We start from the raw sequence: 24,945 nt of genomic DNA on the forward strand, positions 1-24,945 counted from the left end.
TTTGTTTTCCCCGATAGTCCTATACAGGGTCCCTGTGAAGTCCTAACACTCTTGCTCTAAAGGTGTCTGACTGATATCGTTTCTGATGACATCCACATCTGTTGTGTTACGTAGATTCTATACTGCCTGAATTTGCTTCGGGGTCAAATTCACGTCGGAGTATGAACCATCTAATGCAGAACTACAAAACTAAAGACTAAATTAGAATATTTGCAAAGAATTCCACACAGGAATACATGTATAACAATTTCCAGTGTCATAAACACCACAATGTTCATCCTACTTTGCAAACAGACACCCTCCAGGTAATGAACCCTTTTCTTCATATACATGTATTCCCCTAAACTCGAGAGGCATCCTTTTAATAAACTTGTTGAAAAAACGTTTGAAACTTGTAATGGTCCAAGATGGAAGTCTTCCAAAAGATTTACACACACAATGCCCGCCATGACTGCTCAGGTTTCTGGAGTTAAGTGAACTGAAATTGTAAGCCATCAGAAAAGCAACTTGTAAGCAGTTATTTCATTTCCAACAGCTCTGTACTGATGACGCCACACTTTGTTCAAGTGTGTCATTTGCTATGATGCTCAGGGGACCATGAACCCCCACTGGCTCCAAAGGAAAGTGCACATGTATGTAAACAAAGTGTGACATCATCAGTGCACAGGCCTATTCCAGTGTCATTCAAAATACATACGTGTAAATGGCATCTTATTCAACGACACATCAGACAAGAGCGAGCTCCTCGTCAACATTGTCAGGCAATGGAAACCATGTATCCTCACTAGAACACCTCTTTAAGATGCCCGAAGAAGGACCATGCGATAGATTTGCTTTATAAACAGTATTGTACACTCCACTACATCATGGCAAAAACCTGTGCTGGGTTGGTCTGCAGTTAGAATAGATCTGTGTAAAAGCATGAATAATATAATTTTGTGCCGACTTTTGTTGTATTCTTGACGTTTATTTAGTTTGTAGAAAAAATTGACTTCTTCTGGTTGGAAGAGATTTAGTACTTTTCATGGATACATGTACAGCAAGGTGTCATAATGATAATAACAACACCTGAATTTAAACAGTTGAACCTCGTTCGGGAGAGCACATTTCACCGCATGAAACAAGTTCACTAAGCTTTAGTCTTTGTCCGAAAATGTTGGACTCCTCCAGCATGTCCAGTGTCTGCTTTCTCAATCTCTCTACGGCTATCCGCACGCTCACCACCATGCACCAAACGAGCTGGTGTGGTGTGTTCAGGTTGCAGGCTTGTAAACCATGATAGGTAGAAATTTACTACTTCGATGGCTTAAACTACACAGCAACAATGGAGCCTCTTCGAGGTACGGATAGAACCAGTCGGTAGCCTGGTAGGCGTACACTATGACCAAAAATGCAGCACACAGCCCGGCCAAGGACACGATGGAGGACGGAAATCATGAAAACAACTTTCACTACTACATGTAGGTCGTATTTTCAAATTTGTTGGTGTTCATTAAACTGGGGCATGTTGGGCAAGTCACGAACTGTAGTGGCCAGATACGGAACTCTCTCTTTCTCAGACATTGTGATGTCAGCGTAAATCGGTCTATGAGGCTAAGCTGTGTCAATTTCCTTGCTCTTTGCTGCATCACAAAAATTTACTAGGTCTACTACAAGGCCTAGCAGTAGGCCTACTTTAAGCAGTGAATATTGTGAATGGCTTACCAAGCGTGCCTACTCACTGGCTGTCCTTGGAGAAAATCAAGATTTGCCCACGATTTTCGGCGATATTTCTCGAGCATCACCAGGGTTAAGCACGCTGTCAGATTCTTCTGATTTTGTAAACAAAATGATTTGACAAAGTATCGCGACGGCGCAAACGCCGGCACACCCACACGTGTCTTCCTTCGCCAAACAACGAGGATCGTACGATGAATGATTCATATTTTATGAATGAAACCAACTCCAGCGGGTCGATTTTTTGTGACGTCACATAACTGGTTTACATGTACTCTATTTGAAAATCCGAGGCTCTCCATATCGACTACCAGTGACAAAAACCCGCCCACCACCAAGGCAATCAATAATAAACGCGGCATTAACCACCGCCTTACACAAGAGGGCGCTCGACTAAATTTCAGTGACGAGTGGCCGATCCGAGGCAACGACCGAAAAAAGGATGCTCTGCTGAAAGCAGTTCTCTAAAGCAATAAAAACTAAGTTTCCATCTTTTATGTCTCTGCTGACTTTTGGGATTTTAAATTAATACATTGATGTTTCATTTTTATTAGTATTTATTATTATTAATCATTTCCTGGTTATGACACCAAGGATTCCTCAGAGCCGTCCTGGAAATGATTACTTGATCCGAATTCACTCCAGGAGCGCCGGGCCCCCGAAAACCACGATTTTTAAAGTCCTCTCTTCACTTCATTTATAGTCACACCCAGATCCCTTAGAGCAAAGGACAGAGGTCCAACTACATAATACAGGTGAGACGTTCCTATTCATATCAGCATTCACGTGTCTGTCTTCAAACCCTTCCTGCAAACACGTACATGACTAAATCAGTCCCACTCGTATATTTACTCAAAGTGTTTAAAAACTACGTTTTCAAAGTGCACCTTTATGTCTCAGGTAACCTGATTTTCAAAGGGTATTTTACTTCCAAATGGTTTCTATGCTAATGGTTTCCATATTCATGAGCAAAACTGTGATGTCATCCCAGGAAGAAGTTTCAATGTACATTGGTTTGTATACAAAAAAGTCCTGCATTTTTGTATAATTTTCCTGGACTCAGTTTTCTATTCTTTGCTTGATTGTTGTTCATGTGCATAGCGATAAGCAAACATCAACTCCTTTCTCAGAAATGTTTTCAGATTCAGAAAATCCTATGCACTAACTGTGTCTCAACAGCGCCCTCAGTTGTCCAGGAAAGCATGGATAATTTTAAAAGTTTAAACAAGTACAATTTCGATGCATTTAACCAAATAGAAACAAAGTTTTCTGTACAATGAATGAGATCACAGAGTTGAACAGAAACTGTGTCCAACAAAACTTCATTGAAGCTAAACTAAAAGTACAGAGTACAATTCCACTGAGGCTAAAAACCACATCCTGCCATATGCTAATGTTCAGTGATTTAAAACATTAAAGTGTCCAGAGAAAAAACAATTTGGAAAAGAGAAGAGAATGAGACAAAGCTGTGAAATAAATGTTCTCCCTGAATTCCGCATGAATTTAAGAAATGTTAAAATCTTGTAAAGATGTGTATGGCGATTTTGACCTGTCTAACATCGTTCTGAATGTTGCAGCTCCCCTCAACAGCTCTCTGCCCATCCAACACTGGTTGAACTGATATGAATTTTTATTTATTGATCTTATCAATATTATATACTATCTGTCACGGCACTTATCAACCCTCGTACGATGAGTCATCGTAAGAATTAGAAATGAGCCAGTACATCCGGGTCCTCTCTAACTGTACACCCATGCGCAGAAGTACGTCACCCCCTTGCGCAGAAATCGAGGGGGGCGTTATGGGACGCCGCCATTGCAAATGTCGGGCTGTGTAATTTCAGGCCGTAGCGACATGAGAAATGCTGTGAAATCACTACCATCGTAACTTCCACGTACCAAGTTAAAGACTGTGTGTGATAATTGTCTATTCATCTTAGTAACTAGTGGGATATTTTCAGCCTCGAATTTGGGGGTACCCTAAGGGGATTTAGAGACACCGGTAAATATTAATCCGGAAGTCGTACTGTTCGTAAGCCAATACTACTACTAGCGGTAACTAAGAAAGCCTTTTCACGATGGGAACGAAAGACGACGAATACGACTATCTTTTCAAAGGTGAGACGTAATTACAGGTTATTGTAAGCATAATCACATGTCATGTGGTTTTATATCGTTGGTTGTAAAGTCTCCAGCTCTTTTCAAGGAGCTTGTCATGCTTGTTGAATTTCGAAAGTCACTGACCTGCTGACACTGAAGGTAGCCTACGTACATGTAGGGACGTGTAAGTTACGTGTAACTTAGACACGTCACAGATAACATCACAAACTAGCCTAAATAATACCTAAATGATAGTTTACTGTGAGAGTCTTATATGCTGATGGTTGCAATAAGTTTCATTTGGCAAGTGGTGAATGATAATCACGATATGGTTGATCATGTTGATGAATGACAACGTTAGCAACCTTTCCATTGATTGTATGATCCACTTAAGAGTTCCATATCCAGACCTCACTTCAATAGATAGCCTACCCTGTGCACAAACCTTGTGAGACGGATCTGAAAAATTAACATCAGTATTTTCACTGCTAAAGTTGACTTTCTGGGATGTCACGAAAGAGTTCCATATAGATGCCAGTAATTATTCCCTAGAGTGACCTACCAGCTGTATTTGCACTCGTGGCAGAAGCAGGGGGACGGTGGCCCTCCCACTTTTTACAGGTCCTGTAATTAGGACTGAATGGATTGACTATTAATGGCTGATGCGGACGATGGTGTAACAACTGGTCCCCCCCCACTTTGAAAATCATTCCGCTGCCAGACCCTAGCATTAGCCATCAGAAAGCAAAAATATGTCCAGAAAAGTTCAATTAGGAAGGAAAATACCGAGTTGTTGGCTTAGAAAACAGTAAGTTAGAATATTTCAGACCAGTCTCAAAGGGTTTTATGCATGGGGCGTCAAATGGCATCAGCATGTGGAATTATTTCTCATGTCTCACTTTCTAATGGCTAATAAACTACTGCCAGAGAAAATTAATAATATCCATATATGGAATTCTTACTGTACAGTTACAAGAATTACAGCGACCATCATGACCATCTTGTATACTCTACAATCACAGCCTACAGCTTGAGTAGTTAAAAGGAACCTTTTCTCATAGGCATATGTTGTACATGTAGTTCCGAAATCCTAGTCACTCTGATCCTAATTTTTCTTTACTCCCTTGTCACAGTCTTATGTGCGTACATTTTGTCGTATTTACATGGTTATTATAAGCATTATCATTAGCAAATCTTGTTATCATCGACATGATGTTACTTTGTCAATCGTGTATCGTGCCGTCACATCCAACCTGCCATAATTACCCCTAGAACTTTGGGCTTGTCATTGTTGCCTGTCCGAGACGAGGGGTGAATGGCGAGCCCTGGGGCTCCAGTGGTACCCATCACTCTTGTGGCACGATGCTCACCAGTTTTCTTAGGCTTACTGTGTGCATGATTTTGGCAAGCTGCAATTAAGACAGCCTTGTTGGTCAAAGGTAAGGCATGTGTACCACTTGCATGCAAGCATGGTGCCACTGCAGTAATGGGTTCATTACCTTTAGCACCCTGTTCTTATTATAAGGGAACAAATTCTACTTTTTCGAAACAACTTATCTAAACAAGTTGTTGCTGAAATCCTCTTTCATACCAGAAAGAAAAGAGAACGGGGCTTTTGGTTTTTGAGGGAAATTTTTGGGTAAAAGGGCAGCGCACATGACCGGCCTGAACGACAAATAAGTGAATGTAGTCTGGTTCCTTAACCTGGATGGAGATTTGTTTTGCTGAATGTAAAATGCTTGAGTCAGGTAACCAGACGCAAAACAAAATGCCGTGATTCAACTGAGTTGTTGTCTTTTTCCAAACTGGTGTTAGAATTCTGAAGTTTTCTTTCTTGAATATTGTCAAAATTTACCTAAACTAGGCCTGTCAGGATTGAGTAATAGTTCCTTAAGGTCAAATGTTAATTAGAGAAAGTGGACTTTGTTTCCTTATTATAGAAACAGGGTGCTAATGGTAATGAACCCTGCAGTAATGACATTGGTTTCTGGTTGCAGCATTAGTCAAGTGTTGTCCTTCCTGAAGATGTTGGTTGCAAGTTACTGTACTGTAATGCATGAACACGAAAAAACAGCCAAGTTCAGTTGCCATGTACGTGTACATACATACATGCCGGCCAAATGAAACAGACGCACTCAAGTTCTTAATAGAATAATGCAAAAATTTGATTGGTTACAATTTCATCAAAAAATCCATTAATCTCAGTGCTACAGGTGTGTGTCACATTTGTACATGTATTCAAGGTGCTGTTTTGATAAGCATGCCCTGAGGTTTATAAGCACATGCTTGTTTTTTCTTTTACGGCAAAATGAAGAAACTCATCGAGTCCCCTCCCCCTCGCGCGCGGTGTGGGTGTACTTGCGCCCTCATTGTTAAAAAAATTAACGGTACATGGTAAGAAGTGCGAGGAATGAAGAAAGAAAGCTTGTATGTTGGGTGCATAGCCTGACTGAGGTTCACTGAGTTGGTAGGTTTTTGTTTCAGTTGTTGAAAACACGTTGCTTTGTACACAGGTTTCACAGTGAGATGTGCATCAATATTTGGTGCATGTATTTTATGCAGAGACTATTCGGCATGTAGGAAATACAGCTTGGAACTATTGTATTGACAGGGCCAGTGCCTGACATGTACTGTATATTTGTAAGATCCAAAAGTGGGCAATTTTTGCTGGGTCTTTGGGTAAAATGAAGACTGTTGGAAATTTGGAACATGGTGGGAATGAACCGGGATGCCTACTCAATCTAACCGAAATGCTGCACAGTTGGAGGTAGAGAATGCCGATGACTCTAATCAGGGACACAGTCGGCCATCTGGGAGCTGCAGTGATCTCGGATCAACATGAACCTGAACCTCCCAGCTGCTAGTGCTATGAAATCCACCAGGTGGTTGTAAGATTTGGGAGGATTGAGGAAGATACAGTCACAGTGCACTTTACATGGGGAAGAAATTGATGTGGAATTCGAAAGGTTCTGCTTGTTTCCTGTGCTGCACATTGGAGGTTCCGGGCAGGTTATACCGTAGAAACAAGCATGGGTACACGGAAAGGCAAGGTTACTGTCCATGAAAGGAAACATGTGATGCATACCGGTACATGTGCACCGTGCAGTAATGTAGTATGTTCATATGCCTGCAGTCTTGCAAATAATTGCAAATTATGGCACTTATACATGTACATGGATGTACATGTATATCCTTATGTTAATTTCAAATGACTCAAAAATTACTCCATGGTTTTCCATTCAGAATGTGGCTCTATTTACTTGTATGCTTGTGCTTGACACATGTATTCTGTACTTTCTGTTTCATTCTTGTGTGTTCTGAAGAGGTTTCTTCCTCAATACTCTACACGTAGCATTGTATGAATCATCATTTATTCCTACAGGTTGGGCATTCCCGATATAGACATCCACAATCCCCCAAAACCGCTTTAGTTTATGCATGGGTGGAGCTCTGCTGCCACAAGAATTCCTGTCCTATACGTATCGCTGACTGAGCTGTTGTTGGGGGAGGGGGGGAGGATGGTTTGTTCAGTTCTAGAGAGCAAATATGCAATGTATGAGTAACTAGTTTCGGCTTGAGTGGCATTGTATACATAATAACCAATACACACTGCTGTTAATTTGGTAAGTCATTTCACATGATGCGGGCCTTGTTCCATTTGCACAAGTTGGGTTCATGTACATTACTGCTTTCACTCCAGACTGAGACCTTGAGCACGTAAAAAGCATGCAAAAACAAAACCAAGACACTTTTATTCCTTATTTAGGTAACGAAATTCTCCAAATGTTTTGAGGCGAAGAAAGACAGAGTCCTCTGTACAGTGCTTTACCGCCCAAGTTTGAGGGCGCTGTACAGTTTTTAAAAGAGACCCGTCGGCTTCATTGTACACCCGAGAGTGAAGCTTAGTGAACTCAATTTACTCTTTTGCAAATGTTTGCCCATTCAATAGTCTGGTGGCAGGAGGGTGGAGAAAATGTGCGGAAGTAGAAACTACAGGTTCTAGACGTTTCACTTGAAACGTCTGATTGATACAGTTCTCAAGGGTGTTGAATACATGTACATGTACAGTAGGTTGTTTGGAGCACCAGTCTTTTTTCTTATACATCATGTATTTCCTGTTCATATTGTCTTGGGTTTTGGGACTCCCATATATACAATATTGAGAGTCCAAAATGTTCAGACCGTTGCTTGTCTTGTTCATTTATCGCATGTAAGATTTTTAAAATGAAAACTTGCCAATTAGGTATGTGTGCCTTGTGATGCTGAATTACTCTTTCTACAAGGGCGTGACACCAGTAGCACCATAACAGGTCAGCAGGCCGTCAGAAGTAAGGGCCTTGGTCCTGCCCTAGCTGCTCCTTTGGAATGTAGGCCCTACTTGCAAGCAAACTGTAACTGATTTTTGTGACACACAGTGGTCAGTTGTTTTTTGACAAGCTTCATCTGGAACTTGTGAGCTAGCTGCAATATATAAGATTGTATAGGAAATTTAGAATGACATACAGTATACAGCAGACCTGTGTAGAGGACTGCCCTTTTTCCCAAGGAGCACATGCATTGGTACATGTACAAGTAGGTTTGGGAATGATTCCTGTCGGTGGGATCTTTGCAAGAGAGTCAGGAATAGGACATCCACGTTTTAATAATTGTGTATAAGCACAGAATAATGTGTTCGCTAAAACATGCATAGGAAAAATTACACTGTGTGTGTTCATTGTACCGTCAATGTGCCTTTAATTAAGTCATGTACAGGTACATGTACATGTGTACATTTGTGCATGTAAAGTCATGTGTAGTGCAGTTGTGAAATTTGGTTTTTTCAGTTCACAGAAGATTGGCCAAGACATTTTTTTCTATGCCAAATGCCTTTGTGCTGTCAAGTAGGATTTTTCAGAAATTGGTTGAAGCTAGTGAGTATGCGTGTAAGTAAGCCGCTTGAAAACTGATTGATAACACCTGTTCATTGTTTAAAATTAGATGTTTGCAACATGTTTGCGCCAGAGTCACATAAATAAAAATTGACTTGTGTTGGGACCATCATTTAGACACACGTGTTCTGTGGCATCCGCTGGACATATTTAATCTAAGGGTCATCTTCATCAGGTATAGTACATGGATAACATTCATTTCATTCAGGCCACAAAATTTGATGGCATTGAAAAATGGCCCTGTTGGCATCTGTTTGCTTCCACCTGTTTTCCTAAGAATTCCAATGAAATTGGATGACCTCTCCAGATACCGGTAGTTGTGTTTTTGGCTGGAGTCTGGCCAGGGTTTTCCCCACCTCCAGGGCCCTTCCTGCGAAGATAGTCCTTGGTCTAGTCAGCAAGGTCGCCAGGCCTGAAATGAACCCTTCGGTGGCCTCCCATATGTCTCCCAAGGTGCAGTGAGACGGGGAGACCAAATGCAAATGAGGAGGCACCTGGAATGACTGTGTGGATGCCCATTAATCAGAAGCATGTACCTGTAACCATTCATGTTGATCCAAATGTACATGTATGTGCATGTCAAGTGTCGGTGTAAGCCACGACTGTCCAGTTTCCAGTTTCCTTGGAAGATTTACATGCCAACAAGTACTGGCAACGAGGGATTCGCTGGTAACAGTTACAGCATACATGTACATATAATCACACCTGTAGTTTCTTATGAAAGCCGACTCACATGAACACATGTACATGTATACGTGTACATGGACACTTTATTTCCTCTAGAGTGGTTACGCAGTGGTACAGTATTAGTGGGGTGTTATCAGTCAAATGTGTATTTAGCTAAGTGCATGCTGAATACCTTCAAGAAGTGAAACAAGGAAGAGTCTTTTGTGAAATTTGGTTTGGAAGTGCCCTGATACGTGCACATCTACATCTGTATACCTGTACATACGTGGACGTTTGTGTTAATTACATACATGTACATGTACATGTAGGCCTACGTGTTATTTTCACATAGTGGTTGATACAGGTGTGTACATAAATTTTTTCAGATTTTTTTTAAAATGCATGTACATGTACTTCGGCAAAGATGAATTTGGAATCATCAGTCTGACATGTAATAGTCTATATCACCTTTGAAGTGATTTTTTTTTCTACCAAGTGACAATTTTTAAGTCACTGAAAAGCAACAGTCACTAATGCCCACAAGTTGTGTACATGAAAGGATTAAAACTATACACGAAAATGCAACTGGATTTGACGAACATGCATGCCCTGCCAGACTGCACATGCACGTACATATATAGGGAGTGGGCAGGTCATGGTGAGACATGTTAGAAGGAAGTGCATAGTCAAATAAATACTGTCCCAACATGTGTATGAAATGTACACCCAAAATCTAGAACTCATTTTACACGCAGGTGTTCCTGATTTCTGTTTAATTATGGTAATTTACGCAGGTACAAGCTGGAGAAAAAGATTCAACTTCGACCAGTTTTTCCTCACTGATAAAAACCTAATATGGACATATAGGTGTGCCTTTTGTTTTACTGGTGGGTGAGAGATGACAGTATTTATAAAATTTGAGACCAAATTTATACAGACGGGGCGACATTTTGCCCGAAGGCGGGATGCAGTGCTCTGGAAATTTTTCCGTGCACTGTGGCCCATATTTATCAGGTCATGTGAAAAGGGGAGGAGGGTCAAGTGTATTACAGGATTGGAGGGAGGGGAAGGTTTAATATTGCAAATGCCACCTGCCTTGCTCATGGCCATGTCACTGGCTTCCTGAAATCCAAAATGAAATTGGGAGGAAATTTGTGTCTATTAGTGCAGGTGTCAAACTTGGTACCTGTCATTCGTAAATTTTCAAGCTAATTAATGATACATTGCCAATTTGCCGTGTGTCCTCTGAACATTGATGAAAAAAAATAGTATTTTTACCTGTACAGTTACAGTTATGATTTTTCTAAATTGAGAATGTTGACATGGTTGAAATATGTGTTGATGTAGCCTTTCTTATTCACGATGAATTTCCCTTTGTTGTACAAATTAGATTACATTGTATTGCCGTGTTTATCCATGTGCGTTGATGTGAAATAGGAGACCTGTTCAAAAGGCTCTGAATTTTGTCACAAGATGGTACCAAAATTTACTTTCTAGTGTCTGAGTACTGTAGCGGTAGATAAGCTTTTTTTTCCTTTAATGAAGGTGTATAGGACTAGATGTAGTTCACACTTGCAGTATAGAGTTAATGTACATGTATGAACATGCATGTAGGGTTTGTCCTTATTTCAAAGTACTTGTACTTGTACATTTTGATGTGTAAGCAGATGGGCACTGAGGAAGAAGGCCATCTGAGACATGAAGAAAGACTTGAACAGGCTGAAGGCTGTACAGATTTGTCTGGATGTACATGATACACTGTACCCATGTTTGTTCCTTTATAAAGCGTGAGCCTTGAGGCTTAGCATGAGGCTGGACCAGCAGAGCTGAGACTTGACACTGTGAAGGGACTGTAACCACAAGAAGGTGGTGACCCGAAATTACCTCCTGGCAGTCTAGGGGGCACCATGCTGATTCTGGTAGGGTGGGTTTCAGTCAAACCTGCCAGCTGAGTCCACTACACAGTGTAGCAGCTATCAGTGCATGCACAATAAGAGATCAACATGCTCGCTACACAGACAAAGGTTTAGGTTCAGCAGTGATTGAAATGACACCCCTATTCTAAGCCCCTCCCGTGTTCAGCAAATATTTTGCCCTCTACTGCAAATGCATGCACCGTTTGTCATCTGCCTGCCTTTGTTTGCTCCTCCTGTGCAGTTGTGCTGATAGGCGACTCGGGGGTCGGAAAGAGCAACCTGTTGTCGAGGTTCACGAGAAACGAATTCAACCTTGAGAGCAAAAGCACCATCGGGGTGGAGTTTGCCACACGGAGCATTCAGGTGGACGGCAAGACGATAAAGGCACAGATATGGGACACGGCGGGACAGGAGCGGTACAGAGCTATAACGAGCGCGTGAGTAAATGTCAGCCGTCCGCCCTATAATACCCCCAACAGTTTGATAAGGGATTTTCCTGGCCACAATACTATAAATAAACTTGAGCTGCACTGCACATTATGCATCAGTCTCTGATAATTTAAAATTCTGCTATACGTTACATAGGTGTGGAATTTCAACATATTTCAGCACATGTGGTTTTATGGCTTAGTAGGGGTTAGTGACCCTGATATTGACACAGTGGCAACCTCAGTTAGCATCTGTTCTGAATTAGACTCAGATTGTGACCAGTTGTGGGTAGTTCCGATTAGTAAGGTTTTCATTGTGGGTAATTGAGGGAAAAGTTTATTTAAATGTAAATAAAAAAAAAGATAATATGATAAAATTTTAGACTCGGACATTACGCCAGCATTGCCGAACCAAACAGGTTGGCATCTTTTGTTGAACTGGTTCAGTGCATTCAGTTTCTGCCAGAAAAATAGAGAAGGCGTTTGACCTTTCAAAACCATTGCTTTCTTCCTCGCCTTTTTCTTTCAGCCTTAGAGAACCTCAAAAGAGTAGTAAAACTCAATCCATGTCTGTTCTCACAGAATGCGATGGCTGTTGGTGAGGGAAGCATGGTCAGGCCAATTTATGTGAATCCAATGACCATTGATTATCTCTATCTGTGCAGATACTATCGAGGTGCTGTTGGAGCCCTCCTCGTCTACGACATAGCTAAGCACCTTACCTACGAGAATGTAGAACGATGGTTGAAGGAGCTACGAGACCATGCTGATAATAACATCGTTATCATGCTAGTAGGGAACAAAAGTGACCTGCGGCACTTGAGGGCGGTACCCACAGATGAGGCAAAAGCATTCGCAGGTAATCACTTGGGGATTCTTTGCCAAAGTAGCCCCCCTTACCAGTGACAGAGAAGCTGAGGCGACGAATCAGGGCCCACTTAGGCGGAGATGCAGGGACCAGAATTCCATGCAGTGCAAAAAGCCAGACTTGGTGGTTTGGTTTCCCTATTGGCAGTTCACACCGATAGTGGACAAACCACATGTTGCAGAGAGAAGCTTGATTGATTTTTTGAGAAGATCTCGTGCAGAGACCTTGTGCATTCTGGCCAATCAGCAATCTCGTTATGTGTGATGCTGCAAACTGGCTGGCGTTGTTGAGCTCTCCCCCTCCTCCAGCTTTTGATTCTTCCTGTAAGGTGCCATTGTTCTTGTGAAAAGCTTTTATCAGTGATTTAAACACAGAACAGGTTTCCGTTTTATGTACATGTGAAGTATTGCGCAGTATGCTGCATGTGTGCCGTGTGTGACCAAGCATGCACATGTGGTTTGTCACTCCAAGGAAACCTGGTTTTATGCCCAAAGTGCAATAAGATAACTTTGCATTGTTCAGATTTTGTCCAATCTCGCCAGAATGCCACAGTTATAACAGCAGCATTGGCATGGGATGCCTAACCCTAACCTTTCCAAATCCTCTAGAATCCAAATGGTTTGGGAAGATTGAGGCATGATTGATCGCGGCTGGTTGCAAACGATGCATTGTATCAAGGTCTTGGACTGGACCTTGTGTTTTTTACGTTTGGCCATGCAAAACTTCAGGCCTATAAAATATGTGACGTCATTCCCACTGCTCCAGGATAGCATTTGCTCTGCCTGAACATAACGACAGGAATCAGCGGAGGATTGTGAAGGTCTGAGGCACCGGGCACACCTCCAAGAAACACATTAAGAAATAATAGGATTTGGGAGGATTTGAGGTTGTATCCAATTCTTACATGGAGGCATTTGGAGGTTGGGTTAACCAAATAAATCCTTTAAAATCGTGCATAATAACATTGAATTTCACAACTGTAGTGTTAAAAACCTGAAATTCCTTTCCGTTAGTACTAAATAGTGGGGTCATTTTTATTCACAGAAAAGAATTCACTATCCTTCATTGAAACCTCAGCTCTGGACTCAACAAATGTAGAGCAAGCCTTTAAACAAATATTAACAGGTAGGATGACTTTTCTTTGTTCTTGTTTTTCTGTAATTTGTTTTGTGTTTCTTTGTTCTTGGTGTGTTTTTCAAAAACTGAATCAAACCGTAGAGCTCGTTTATATTATGAGCGCATAAACTTGCCATTCCCTCACTTGTGTGCAGAAATTTTTAATTCGTGTGTGTTTGTAGAACATAATTGAAAGATGGAACGATAATAACATTTAAGCGTGTTTTTATCGTCAGCACAGAACATGACAGGTACAGCCCACCATTTATAGTTATCCACAAAGTAACTGCCAATTTTTTTGTTGAAAAGTATACTTGGTTTAATCATAGTTGTGGGACTAAACTCCCTGTGAAATTTTCCTTGCTGGCAAGCTGTCATTTTGAAAGAAGGCCATTCCCGTAGAAACATCTGATGCATTTTCAAAAAGTTTTCATTGGAAGTGCATACGAGCATTGACAGAACACATGCACACACATGGATTCTGTAACTTGTCGGTTCGGTGCATGAAATCGTATCTGCATTTTGCTGAACGTGAGAACTTGTCGCAGATGCTGAACTCAGGTCCAATCCAAAACTTGACTCAGCAATGTCTGATCCGATTCTAAAATCCAAAATCCTACAATATTGTTTGTCTCAAGAATGTACAGTATTCACAGAGCTGAACCTTAAAGTTTATTCTTGGGCACCCGTTAGATTTTGAGTAATTCTGTTGCCTCAAAGGAACACAAAGCACAAATGATGTCCTGCGCCCCAGCAGAATTAATCTGCAGTTCATTACGCACATGTGTTTTCTTTTAGCCCTATCGGATTTGTTGATGTATCATTTTTAGAATACAGATGGGGGTATGCAAATAGCTGTGCAAAAGCCGTACAGCAATCTCAAGTTTTTCGTTGGTTTGTGCACAAACATGGATGCACCTAGCAAGCTTAACTTTGCACAGTAGTTTTAAGCACTCTAGTAATAAGCCACTTAAGCAAGCTAAATTTGAATAAAATTTGGTACCCTGTGTTATCTAATGGCATAGAAACGTAACAATTTGAATTCCCCAGGCTAAAGACACTGTTGCTATATCTTGTGATTAGGGGCAAGCTTTTGCTAAGCGACCACCATCTCTGGAATGAACTGGTTTCTTTGTGCGGTTCTTATCCATTGAGAACAGTGTATTGTTGCAAGGCGTCTCTTATGTAACTAAGGAAAAGCTTGCCCCGAATCACAAGGTATAGCAGCAGCGGTTTTAGTATGGAGAATTCCAATTGTTATGTTCACGTGAATTTAAAGAATTCAGTGTACCAGATTTTATTCAAATTTAATTCACAAAAGGCTTATTATGTAAAGCCCTGCGAATGAAACCCGTCCTTTTAAAGGCAGTGACGAGAAAGGTTGCACATGCCACAGTTTGTTATTGACTGATAAGTTACCATGGTTGGCACTGGTAGTTGTGGCCCATTAAGCTTAACAGTGTTGTTAAATACCTCATCGTGCTATTTCAATGTCGCATGGTAGACCACGTAATGATCACATGTAATGATCACATGTAATGATCACATGTAATGATCACATGTAATGATCACATGTAATGATCACATGTAATGATCACATGTAGTGATCACATGTGATGATACCGGACTATTGGAGTTACTTTATTCATTTGTAAGTAGCTTTAGACTTTATCGTGGTGTGCGTGCAAGTGTTGCTTAATGACTTTGGAGGATTTTGTAGGGTTGAGAAAGGTACACATGTAGCCTGTCACTGTTTATCTGCGTGGAGCCGTGTGCATATTGACTGTTGAACACAAGGTGCCGTTAGGTTCCTGCACAGTGATGTATGTGGTGTCCCAGCAATCTTCTCATTCTTCACCACCTGGGCTTTAAAACATGTAGTTAACACAGCAAGCTGTCACTGTGCCTGAGGCAATTCCGTTCTTTCCACAAGAAGCCCCCTGGGATTTCAAAGCGCACTTTTAAGTTTGCAACGCCCCACCCAAGTAGTTCAAATAAAAATTTCTCTTGGAGGCCCCAGCACCAGTAAAACAAATGTTGGTGCGAAGGGCACAGGTGTCATTTGATTCCGTTTGCATGATTCCCTTTATGTCTTGTCTTTGACCAACAGAAATCTATAAGATAGTCTCCCAAAAGAGCATACGGGATGGCGGCAATGGGGAGGACTCCCCCAGCTCCGACGTCAAGCCCATCACAATTCCCCCAACAACAGACTCGGAACAAAGAAAAATGAAATGCTGCCAGTCAATATAGGAAAGAAGCAAGTCACCGTAACCACTCCTCTCCCCTTGTCATCTCTCTTCACAAGCAACCCCCCCGGTCACATCGCTAGAACACCCAGGAGGTTCACATTTGCCCATCACGGGCCCAGTAGCTCCCCCCAAAAAAGTTTCTGGATGGTAGGTGTAGTTTTCTCGAACTCTCATTATGTGATTCTTCTTGGCTTTCTTGAAAGTTTGAAATACTTCAAACAGTTTATGAATATCAGCAGGGCTATTGCCTGGATGTACATGTAAGTACCCTGATGTGAGGAATTGTTGGGGGGCCGAGGTTCCAGAACAGCCCCTGCATGCTCCTGATGGAGGTGTACATGTACGTATTGTTATATTTTATGCAAAGTGCATGGGACTTCTAAAGTGTGTAAAACACACCACCATATGCCCACACTGAGTTTATTCAAGTAGCACATCTAATTCCGAAAGATGTCACTTAATGCGCTCATAGGTGTCCATTTGCTCACAAGTGAAGAAATTATTTTGGTTAACTAGCTTGCCTAGGGACTTAAATGACGTGATCCCTTTGCTGTAATTAAACCACACTTTGTAAGACCACATCTGGACTGCATGCCCACTTAACCTCGCTTCACAGTGAAACAGCAAACAGAAACGACCCTTGTTCTACTGGACCCAATGTTCTTTAGATGTTGCTTTTAAGATGGACACCGATATTTTAATCCTGGACATTATGATAGGGGTTAGCAGCCAGGCAGTAACCCTCCAAGAAACCTGCAGTAGTCCCCAGATAAGCAAATGAGCGCATTTCAACCTGACCCATATAGAGTCATCGCGGAGAGCGTTGTATCTTCAGTGCACTTTTGTGTGGGGAGTATTGGCATTGCCCAGTTGACAGGCAAACATTTTTTCCCTCAAAGCCCTCAGGTTAAACTCAATTGCTTGATCAATTCCACAGAGGATCACAAATATGACTGTTATTCCAAGGATTAAGCCAACATGACAGCATCTTGGGTAGTGAGTACCTTAGTACATGTGTTGGAGATGCCTTTCATTGCACAAGTAACAAACCCCGGAGGTTCCAATAATTTAACACCTAAATGAATATCGGCCCGTATCGGTTCTTGTTTTAGTACCGTGTCGTATCTACACCTTCTTTTTGGCTAAGTGTTTCACGTTGAATGTACATAAAAGGGTAACTTGTGTGTGGATCCAAGTCCTTTGGCTTTCATAGTACCCCGTAATAATCAACTTACTGCAAACAATCTGACACAGTTTCCACCTCCATGTATTACACGAAGCTGTAACATAAATTCTGCTTAGAAGCTGTTTTAGTGCTGTACATAAACAAATATTTATGATTGCAATGTCCTGGACAAGTGACCAAAGCTTTGCCATCCAGTTTTAGGGTTGAGAACCGAATTTGTAGTGCTGATGAGTGTTGAGCACACCATCTTTGATGCCCTCTGCTCTCAGAGGCTGGAAGCTGGAGCGCTGACTTCCAGCAACAACAAGCAGCGAGGTCAGTCGGAAACAAAGCACGCCTGCGAGTCCACGTACGGCCGCGCTTTTATGGTAGACTTGGCATTTGCGTCCGATTGACCTCGGACGCACATCATTTCAGGTGTGCGCTGTTGGAACACTAGACTGGGTTCATTGCTTTAATTGTGGAAATGTAGGCACGCACATCATAAGTACATCAACCAGCGAAACATCCTGAAAAGGTTAGCTCAATGTTCTGCCAAAGCAAGGTTATGTTTCTGTTGGCACAGTAAGTTTAGCAAGATGGTACGGTGGTTCAATGTTACAGTTCATCATGGAGCTGGGGCAGTTTTTTCAATTCCCGTGGCAGGTCCTGACTCTCAGTGCGTATTGCCGCCAGCTCCACGCCTGACATGTTGAGAGTGCATTGCGGGCATCCATAGCCCGGGACATCCCAGGATATTGAAAAGATGAACCTGGGGAAAGGCAAGGCAGACTGCACAGCATCCCCCGTCCAGAGTGCATACATGCTGACTGTTTCAATTTAACTGGCACCGATCCCAATTTCTAAGTGTTCAAACTACAAAAAATTGGAACTTTCTGATTCGCATGAAACAGAAGAAAAAAATAAAAGGTAAAAGGTCTCTGCCCAAGAGTACTACACCACTATCGCAGAAAAATGAGGGCGCTATTTGCTCTGTCAAAATGGCCGTTATTACACACGCAAATGTTTGTGCGTACTTTTACATGTAAACAGCTTCTCTTGTACAGCTGCTTGTTTTGCTATGGGCTCGGAAAGCGGGCGTTCCAATTTCTGACTTTTTCAGTGTTGGCTGGTAGAAGAGTGTGTATGCAGTGCGGCTGCATTCAGCCTGTGCAGTGAAGCTCACATGCAGGAAAGGTTAATGCACTTAGAGTGGAGATATATTTGGAGGTACGCTCAACCAGCATGTTCATTGAAATGGCGTTAATATTTTCAACATGGCTCCTGGAATTTTTTGAGTTTTTTTGGATGAAGTAGGGATCATTTAGGCAAAAGAGTTAGAATATTCCCAGCTGCCTGAGTATTTTTGGTTCATGCAATCAAGCGAGCATATGCAGCTCAGTTTGTTCAAATCCCTCAAATTAGCCTGGCCTGGACTTCTGTTGATGTGACTTGTGAAGCAAAAATCTCCTGTTGTCTGCACGGTAAAATGTAGAAACCAGCTAATATTTTTTCCCGTTTTCCCTCATTCCTAATAACTTTATAATGTACATAAACATGATACATGTAGTATACAATTAGGGAGGGATGATATCCACTTCAACATTATTCTTAGTTTGTTTGATTTGATATTCTTTTTATTTTGAACAGTTGCTTTGCTTTAAGTGTAACTTTATTACTTGAATTAATCATCAGCTTTATGTAATGTAAAATGTAAACATTTTATAATCTTCATCTTATCGACGTGCCTGCTGTACATGGGGCTAGTGACTGGTTTGCCCTCAGTTAACATTAGTTCTTGTATGTTCTGGTCTCTGAATCTGGTCTGGAAGTAAATGATGGGGAATCTTTTCCAGCATTTTCAAAATGGAGCCCCGCTTTTAGAAAGCTGTGATCACAGTATGTGTCATGTATATTTCTTAGAGATTCTGAAGGCATTTTGCCATACGTACCAAATGTGGGCTTAAGATGGGAGAGCCTCAGGTACTAGCTGTCCGTGTTTGGGGGGAGGGATTTGGTGTCAGGGCTCTTAAAGAGAAAAGACAGATGGTCAGAAAACATGGATGGAGAAAGCAGTTAGAATTGTTTTGAAGTGTGTGTGGTGAAACAGGCATTGCTTCAGCCAGCACACGGTGTCACAGGTACATTTTCTTCAACATCTAGCAAAGCCTGTCCTGAATGTTCCAATCAACACAGTAGTGTTGCCAAATTTCCAAAGTGCTCATGCGACCATTTTGCTTAGACCCAAAACTAAGTACATTGTAGTGAAATCTCTCTGAGGTGCGAGTAATGGTCCTCGATCCTTTCTTTTTTGTTTCCTGTAGCCATATTGGTGTGGTACCACACATTGGCACAGTGCTGACCGCTAACCACAGGTAATGGTTACCAGTCTGCATGCTATCTTACCTGCTAACCTTGAACGTGTTGATTTTATATGATGAAGATGGATTAGGCTGAGTTAATGGCTTGGTATGGTTTGAATTGAATAGAAATCAGTAAGTGATTCTGTGCATTTTGCTGTAAATTCGAAAAATATCTACCCTTTCTTAATTTTTTCCTGAAAAATTCCAGACACATTTCTGACTGTGTATAGTATGCAGGGATGAGGATTTTGCTGACTTTACCTTGTAAAACAGAACGCAGTTTAGGAAAAAAAAATTAATTCCACGATTTCAAGTTTCTTTTATATTATAGAAGAAAATCTTAGCACTGCTTGGTAGCTAAGCGGGAGATTTCTGTCTGCGTTTTGTCTTCAGTTGAAATCGAGCAAATAAATAACCCTGATGAACAGGGTTTGAATTATTCATGATTGACGGTTGAAAAGGGGGGTTCAGAATATGTGTCTTTGAGCAGGTTTTTTGTTTGTAATCTGTGTTAAGGTGTGGTGGTAACTGTAGAAAGGATCATCTTGAAAGATGGAAAAGGATGAAGTTGGATTTTTAAAAACATGTCGCAGACATTTCCATTGTAAGGTGTAAACGTTCGTAGATATCAATTTCTATAATGTAATACAGCTGAGAAACCGTATTGTTTAGTACAGTACCATGCACCGTCTGAGGATGTTTTGTTGGCGCTGGATTTTTTGTTTGAAGCGCTCAGCACTAAAAGAGAATATGAATAAAAATGGTAATTGTATGATGTAATCAAAGAAATGGTGAGGGGCGTGGTTTTTGTGTGACACTATGCCAAGGGGATACGGCTTTTATAGCTACACTTGTTTCAGTTTTCAGATTTCCTTTCCTACTAATGTTACACCTCCACTCCCGTGCTTTTAATGTTAATACCCAAATACCCCAAAGGCACTGGAAAAGGGGACGTTATGTGAGCACACTTCCCCAAATCAAGATTCAACATTCTGTTTGATAAAATATACAATATGAATATCATAAACTTACTAGGCTACATGAATTGTACAATCAATATCAAATGAATGAGAGGTAAAATGAATCAAAGCCACGACGCCTGGTCTACATGCATTTACAACATTAACCATTGGAAACGGCCACATGAATACATGCCAATTACCAACTATTCTACTGGCCATGAAACGAAAGTCATTTTAAATACACGGGAAGAAAATACAAAAGTAAACGCTGTTTAGTGAATCCAAAAGTGATTCGATGAATCTAATATTTAAAGAATGCCTAATGAATCCTGGAATCAGTCAGTGGGGGTTGTGTGAAATAAATGCCCATGAATCACTTTCTGAATAAAGGATTTTTTCGTGAACCCAATTAATCATCTTCAAAACGCAGAACCATTGTAACCGTTAGAGTTAAAGCGAGGGTTGGCACTAATTTGCACAATTTATTTGCGTGAAAATGTCCAGTTTGGCATTTCTTAAACTTCCCTCTTTGGGGTTTCCCCTGGTAAATTTCAGTGATGGGCACTGTATGTGGGACAGCCCAGTTGAAATGGCAGACTGCACTGAATACCTTTCCCTAAACTAGAAAAGACTACGTACTATCTTTTTAACAAACAATTTATAGTGATGAAAAGATACATTCGCTGGCAGTATAGTCATTGCGCTATGGAAGTCACTCATGTATTAAACCATCCATTGCGTCATTTTCAATATGTTTATTAGTTTTTGCATTGTCTTTTCCACTTTCTAAGCTGATTTCCTAGATTCAGTCACGAAACAAATGAAAAACTTCGTGTCCAATCACTGATGAAAACGATGACTCAATGCCGAATATAATGCGAAGAACGCCGCAAACTCCTAAATACGGAGTCCCATTTATACCACTTATAAAACTTACGCACATAATAGTGACAATTTCATTATGAATTCGGCGGGAAAAGTAAGTCGATGTTGGCACTGCGACATGAGGAACGTGATTAATATATGGACTATCAGTGAACAAAACAATCTATAATCCTGTTGCCCAACTTAGGTGAAACAAAAGGGGAAGCCGGGGTATCTACTCTCCCCAGCTTGAGTAAGCCTGCTAGAAGAGCGAAGCGAAATGAAATTGAGTGTTGCTTCCAAGCCAAAGCGGTACCCAGTGACTGTCTGAGAAGCGCGGCTGCTATATTAGATGAGGGCGCTATGTGGTGCGGATGAACACCAAAGCCTGTCGGGCAATGAATGCTCAGACCAAACAGCGCCGTCTATTATATTCTTCTGCCATGCTTGAAAACAGACAACTAAATTTGGCATCTGTGGTGTCCTTAAAGCCGAACCCCCGAAAACGGAAGTAAAATGCATTAATTTATGCAACTGTGACCACTGACGATCATCTAAGTACATCAGCTACGTGCACTAGCCTAAGCCACTTTGATTTTGACATAATTCATCCAAACGGTATTGAGTCAAACAATGATCTGTTTTGTCTGGTATATTTTGTTCTGTGATATCGATTAAAGGGCAGTTGGGGGGGGGGGGTGTCCAACGGGAGCTTGGCCAGCCAAAAATGAGCCATTTTTAAAAGTGATGAGAGAAAGGCGAATCTTTTGGGACAAAGCACTTGATCCAAAAACCCCTATTTACTCACCACTCAGAAGTGCCATAAAAGGTTACATACATTAAAAAAAAGTTTAAAATTAAAGTTTTGCCCCCCCCCCGAAAAAAAGAAACCCAGTTCGGCCCCCGAAACTTTGGTTCTAGATTCATCCTTGATTACGGCCAAATCGACCGGTGACTGATCGCACCTGCTTTTTTTGCATACTCTGGGATAGCAACCTGCGCCTTCTCTAATTAGCGACCGTAATTATCTTTTCTCATTCAGGATCACTAGTCTAAATAACCCCTGACCGTGCCATCGACAAACTTGAACATTGCCGTCACTGCACTATCCGCTGCCATCCTATTCCTCGTTACCAACCATCGCCATCACGGCACCGTCGATGTCGTCATAATTAAGAACAGATCCCCGATGACACAAGTTTCCACAAAATCTAGTTTTTTTTTAGATATTCGTTCTCCTTCACTGTAAACCCCCGTCTTTATTCCCTTATGTCTTTAACCACGTGTTTAAGAAAAGACGAAATTTTAACCATTTGCATAGCCAGCTAGGTAAGCGCAGCCCTCAAAATTTGCCTAAACAGCATCTTCCTCATTTTCGCTGAGTTCATTGCCCTGCTGTCTCGGTGATGACTGCGCTACCGGTGGCTTGGATTGGTAGGGTGGTGGGAGACTGACGTTCGAGGGCGGGTAGGCCATGGCGCTGTAACCGTACTGGCCAGGTGGGGGCGGCGGGGCTGAGACGACGATCACCCCGTGCTGGTGGGGCTGAGGGCAGTTGTCTCGGATGATGGTGTACTCTTGGCGTTTCCTCTTGCGGCAACAGAGGCAAATGGAGACGGTTATGAGGGTGGTGAAAAAGATGCAGCCGACAACTATCAAAGCAATACCCCACCCTCTGTTAAAAAGAAATCCAAGCAGTAAATTCATTGTTATAAAGAAGAGATGTGTGGATAAAAAACACAAAATAATATGGAAAACCATTTTAGTCTGTATAGATACAATGGCAAAAATGGGGTAGCACTCTATGAATAGTTAGAAGAAATTAAGACTTCATGAGTTTTCGTAGCAACAACTACTTCATTAGAAGCAAATGGATAAAACTTAACTTGTCTTTTGCTTGACAGCCATACGATTTCTGTCACGAAAGGAATTTATGTTCCCTCTCACAGGCAGTGAGCCGTTACCAAGCCACATCAAATCTCATGTCAGATTTATATTTAAATCAGTTAAAAAGAACATCCTTTCTCCAAAAGCGGGGGGGGGGGAGGAAGGGAAGGAAGTCAAGCAAACTCCAATAATTTGCTTATCTCTCTGCCATGAGGTGATCAAGACATGCGCACATCAGGGGCATCCACTGTAATATCTTTCCGGAGAAATCCTTTATTCATTCCGGGATGTAGGCCTAACTGTTGGTAATATTTAAGCATATAGTGGACAGATGGAAAAGGGAGTTTGAAGTAAACGCTTAAGGAAGTCTGCAATCACTCTTTGATCGGTGATGGTTCTGGGTTAATAGCAATATTAAAAGATTAAAAGAGAATAAAATAATGTGGGACCCATAAAATAGGCAGGTTGTTCTTACTGGATGTATTCAGGGGTGCAGCAGCTGTATCTGCTACTGCGCATACAGCACACCGTGTCTTTGGTCAGGTCACCAGGTCGTGGGCAGGAATAGAAGGGGTAGGAGCTGGGACATGTGTTTCCCTCCACTCCCGGACCTGTAAGATATAGTCACCAGTAAGTAATGAAAACGCTCACAGTGAAACTTGAGTGACTCGTGGACTTGTAAGAATGATAAGTGGCGTCGAATGTTCAACAAACCCTTCTAGTTGTGTTTTCGGGTTAATAATAAAAAAACTGAGAAATTAGGAGATCCAGTCCATGGGTTCAATTCTCCTAGGTACCGGTATACACTCAGTTAAGTTCTCTTTAACCTGCAGTCTGTGTCCCCCTTCACAATGATCCCAGTTACATTTTCTTTCTAAAAACATCACTTGGAAAATGACAACTTTGAGATTTATTGGCTTTAGAGTTACCATCAGAATAACGACAAATCATTCCTAGATAACTGGTAATTTAATTCGATCTCGGGATAATATTACTCGCTATGAAAACGATCCCTGCCAACTTACAATTTAGCAGAGCCATCGTTGCAGTAACAACAACGAGCCACAAGGATTCTGCTAAACTCAGTCGCGAGTCCATTTTGTTTATTTCCAGAAGAAAAATGGCCTCCGGCAAAGATCTACGCTTAATTAACTGCACAGATTCTTCTGTGATGGCAAAGTCGCGTGATAAGCAAGTTGAACTTTGGAAGTTTTAGATTCCGATCAACCAAACTGCGCAATTGTACATGTACGTCACTTCCTGGACGGTGTACCATCTTTGTTGACTAAATAGATTAAGTTGCTACAGTCTCGCGATTAAACTCGTAACCTTGGTCTCTTGACAAAGGTCATCAGCATTCACCTACATATCGAAATCGTTCAGCAAATAATTTCTTGAAATAGCGGGCTACAGCCATGTACAAAACGGGAAAAAATTGTATTATACATGCACTTATTTATCAGGCATTTCATTTTCTTCTCGCCAGTATCACTTTTTCAATAATGCTGATTATAACTCAACTCAAACTACCCATTCCACCCTGCAGTAACTTGTGAGAGAAAAAAATCATTAACAACTTGTTCAGTCAAAAATTATTGAATTAATTAAGCAACCCCAGACCAACTTTTCACCATTTGAACCTGAATGTGACGACTGTTTCATGTAGTATATGCTACTTTCCTAAAACAGTTACGGCCTAAACGCATGTGTCTAT

General features: G+C 41.4%; 3 protein-coding genes across 7 annotated transcripts in view; 1 reads left to right on the plus strand and 2 right to left on the minus strand.

The window, feature by feature from the left end:
• Nucleotides 1-1,920, minus strand: part of LOC110984526 (uncharacterized) — a 47,776-nt gene extending 45,856 nt beyond the window's left edge. For 3 of the 5 annotated variants that reach the window (XM_022244806.2, XM_022244799.2, XM_022244800.2), the window contains exon 1: nt 1,705-1,919. The gene's annotated coding sequence lies outside the window, so the exon portion shown is untranslated. Of the gene's footprint in view, nt 1-1,704 lie in introns of all 5 variants that reach the window. The other 2 variants (XM_022244807.2, XM_022244802.2) reach the window with 2 other exon arrangements.
• A 1,571-nt stretch (nt 1,921-3,491) lies between these two features.
• On the plus strand, nt 3,492-20,307 carry LOC110984530 (ras-related protein Rab-11B). The gene is made up of 5 exons (XM_022244813.2): nt 3,492-3,834; nt 11,568-11,763; nt 12,420-12,613; nt 13,667-13,747; nt 15,849-20,307. The coding sequence occupies exons 1-5, from the start codon at nt 3,795-3,797 to the stop codon at nt 15,989-15,991; spliced, it is 654 nt and encodes a 217-aa protein (XP_022100505.1). The 5' UTR covers nt 3,492-3,794; the 3' UTR covers nt 15,992-20,307.
• Nucleotides 20,308-21,215: 908 nt separating this feature from the next.
• On the minus strand, nt 21,216-24,416 carry LOC110984531 (uncharacterized). The gene is made up of 3 exons (XM_022244814.2): nt 24,257-24,416; nt 23,707-23,842; nt 21,216-23,019 (listed from the first exon to the last, which is right to left on the minus strand). The coding sequence occupies exons 1-3, from the start codon at nt 24,327-24,329 to the stop codon at nt 22,698-22,700; spliced, it is 531 nt and encodes a 176-aa protein (XP_022100506.1). The 5' UTR covers nt 24,330-24,416; the 3' UTR covers nt 21,216-22,697.
• Between the last annotated feature and the right edge of the window lie 529 nt (nt 24,417-24,945).

The sequence above is a fragment of the Acanthaster planci genome, linkage group LG08 (genome assembly GCF_054643075.1).
Source record: "Acanthaster planci isolate LZ-2023a linkage group LG08, COTS_SCS, whole genome shotgun sequence".
NCBI lineage: Eukaryota > Metazoa > Echinodermata > Asteroidea > Valvatida > Acanthasteridae > Acanthaster > Acanthaster planci.

Bases quoted from the DNA above. Each gene is read 5' to 3' on its own strand.
- LOC110984531 (XM_022244814.2), bottom strand. From the start codon at position 24,329: ATGGACTCGCGACTGAGTTTAGCAGAATCCTTGTGGCTCGTTGTTGTT. The intron at 23,843-24,256 runs GTAAGTTGGCAG...TATATCTTACAG, and splicing joins AACGATGGCTCTGCTAAATT to GTCCGGGAGTGGAGGGAAAC. The intron at 23,020-23,706 runs GTAAGAACAACC...TCTTTTTAACAG, and splicing joins TGCACCCCTGAATACATCCA to AGGGTGGGGTATTGCTTTGA.
- LOC110984530 (XM_022244813.2), top strand. From the start codon at position 3,795: ATGGGAACGAAAGACGACGAATACGACTATCTTTTCAAAG. The intron at 12,614-13,666 runs GTAATCACTTGG...TTTTATTCACAG, and splicing joins TGAGGCAAAAGCATTCGCAG to AAAAGAATTCACTATCCTTC. The intron at 13,748-15,848 runs GTAGGATGACTT...TTTGACCAACAG, and splicing joins CTTTAAACAAATATTAACAG to AAATCTATAAGATAGTCTCC.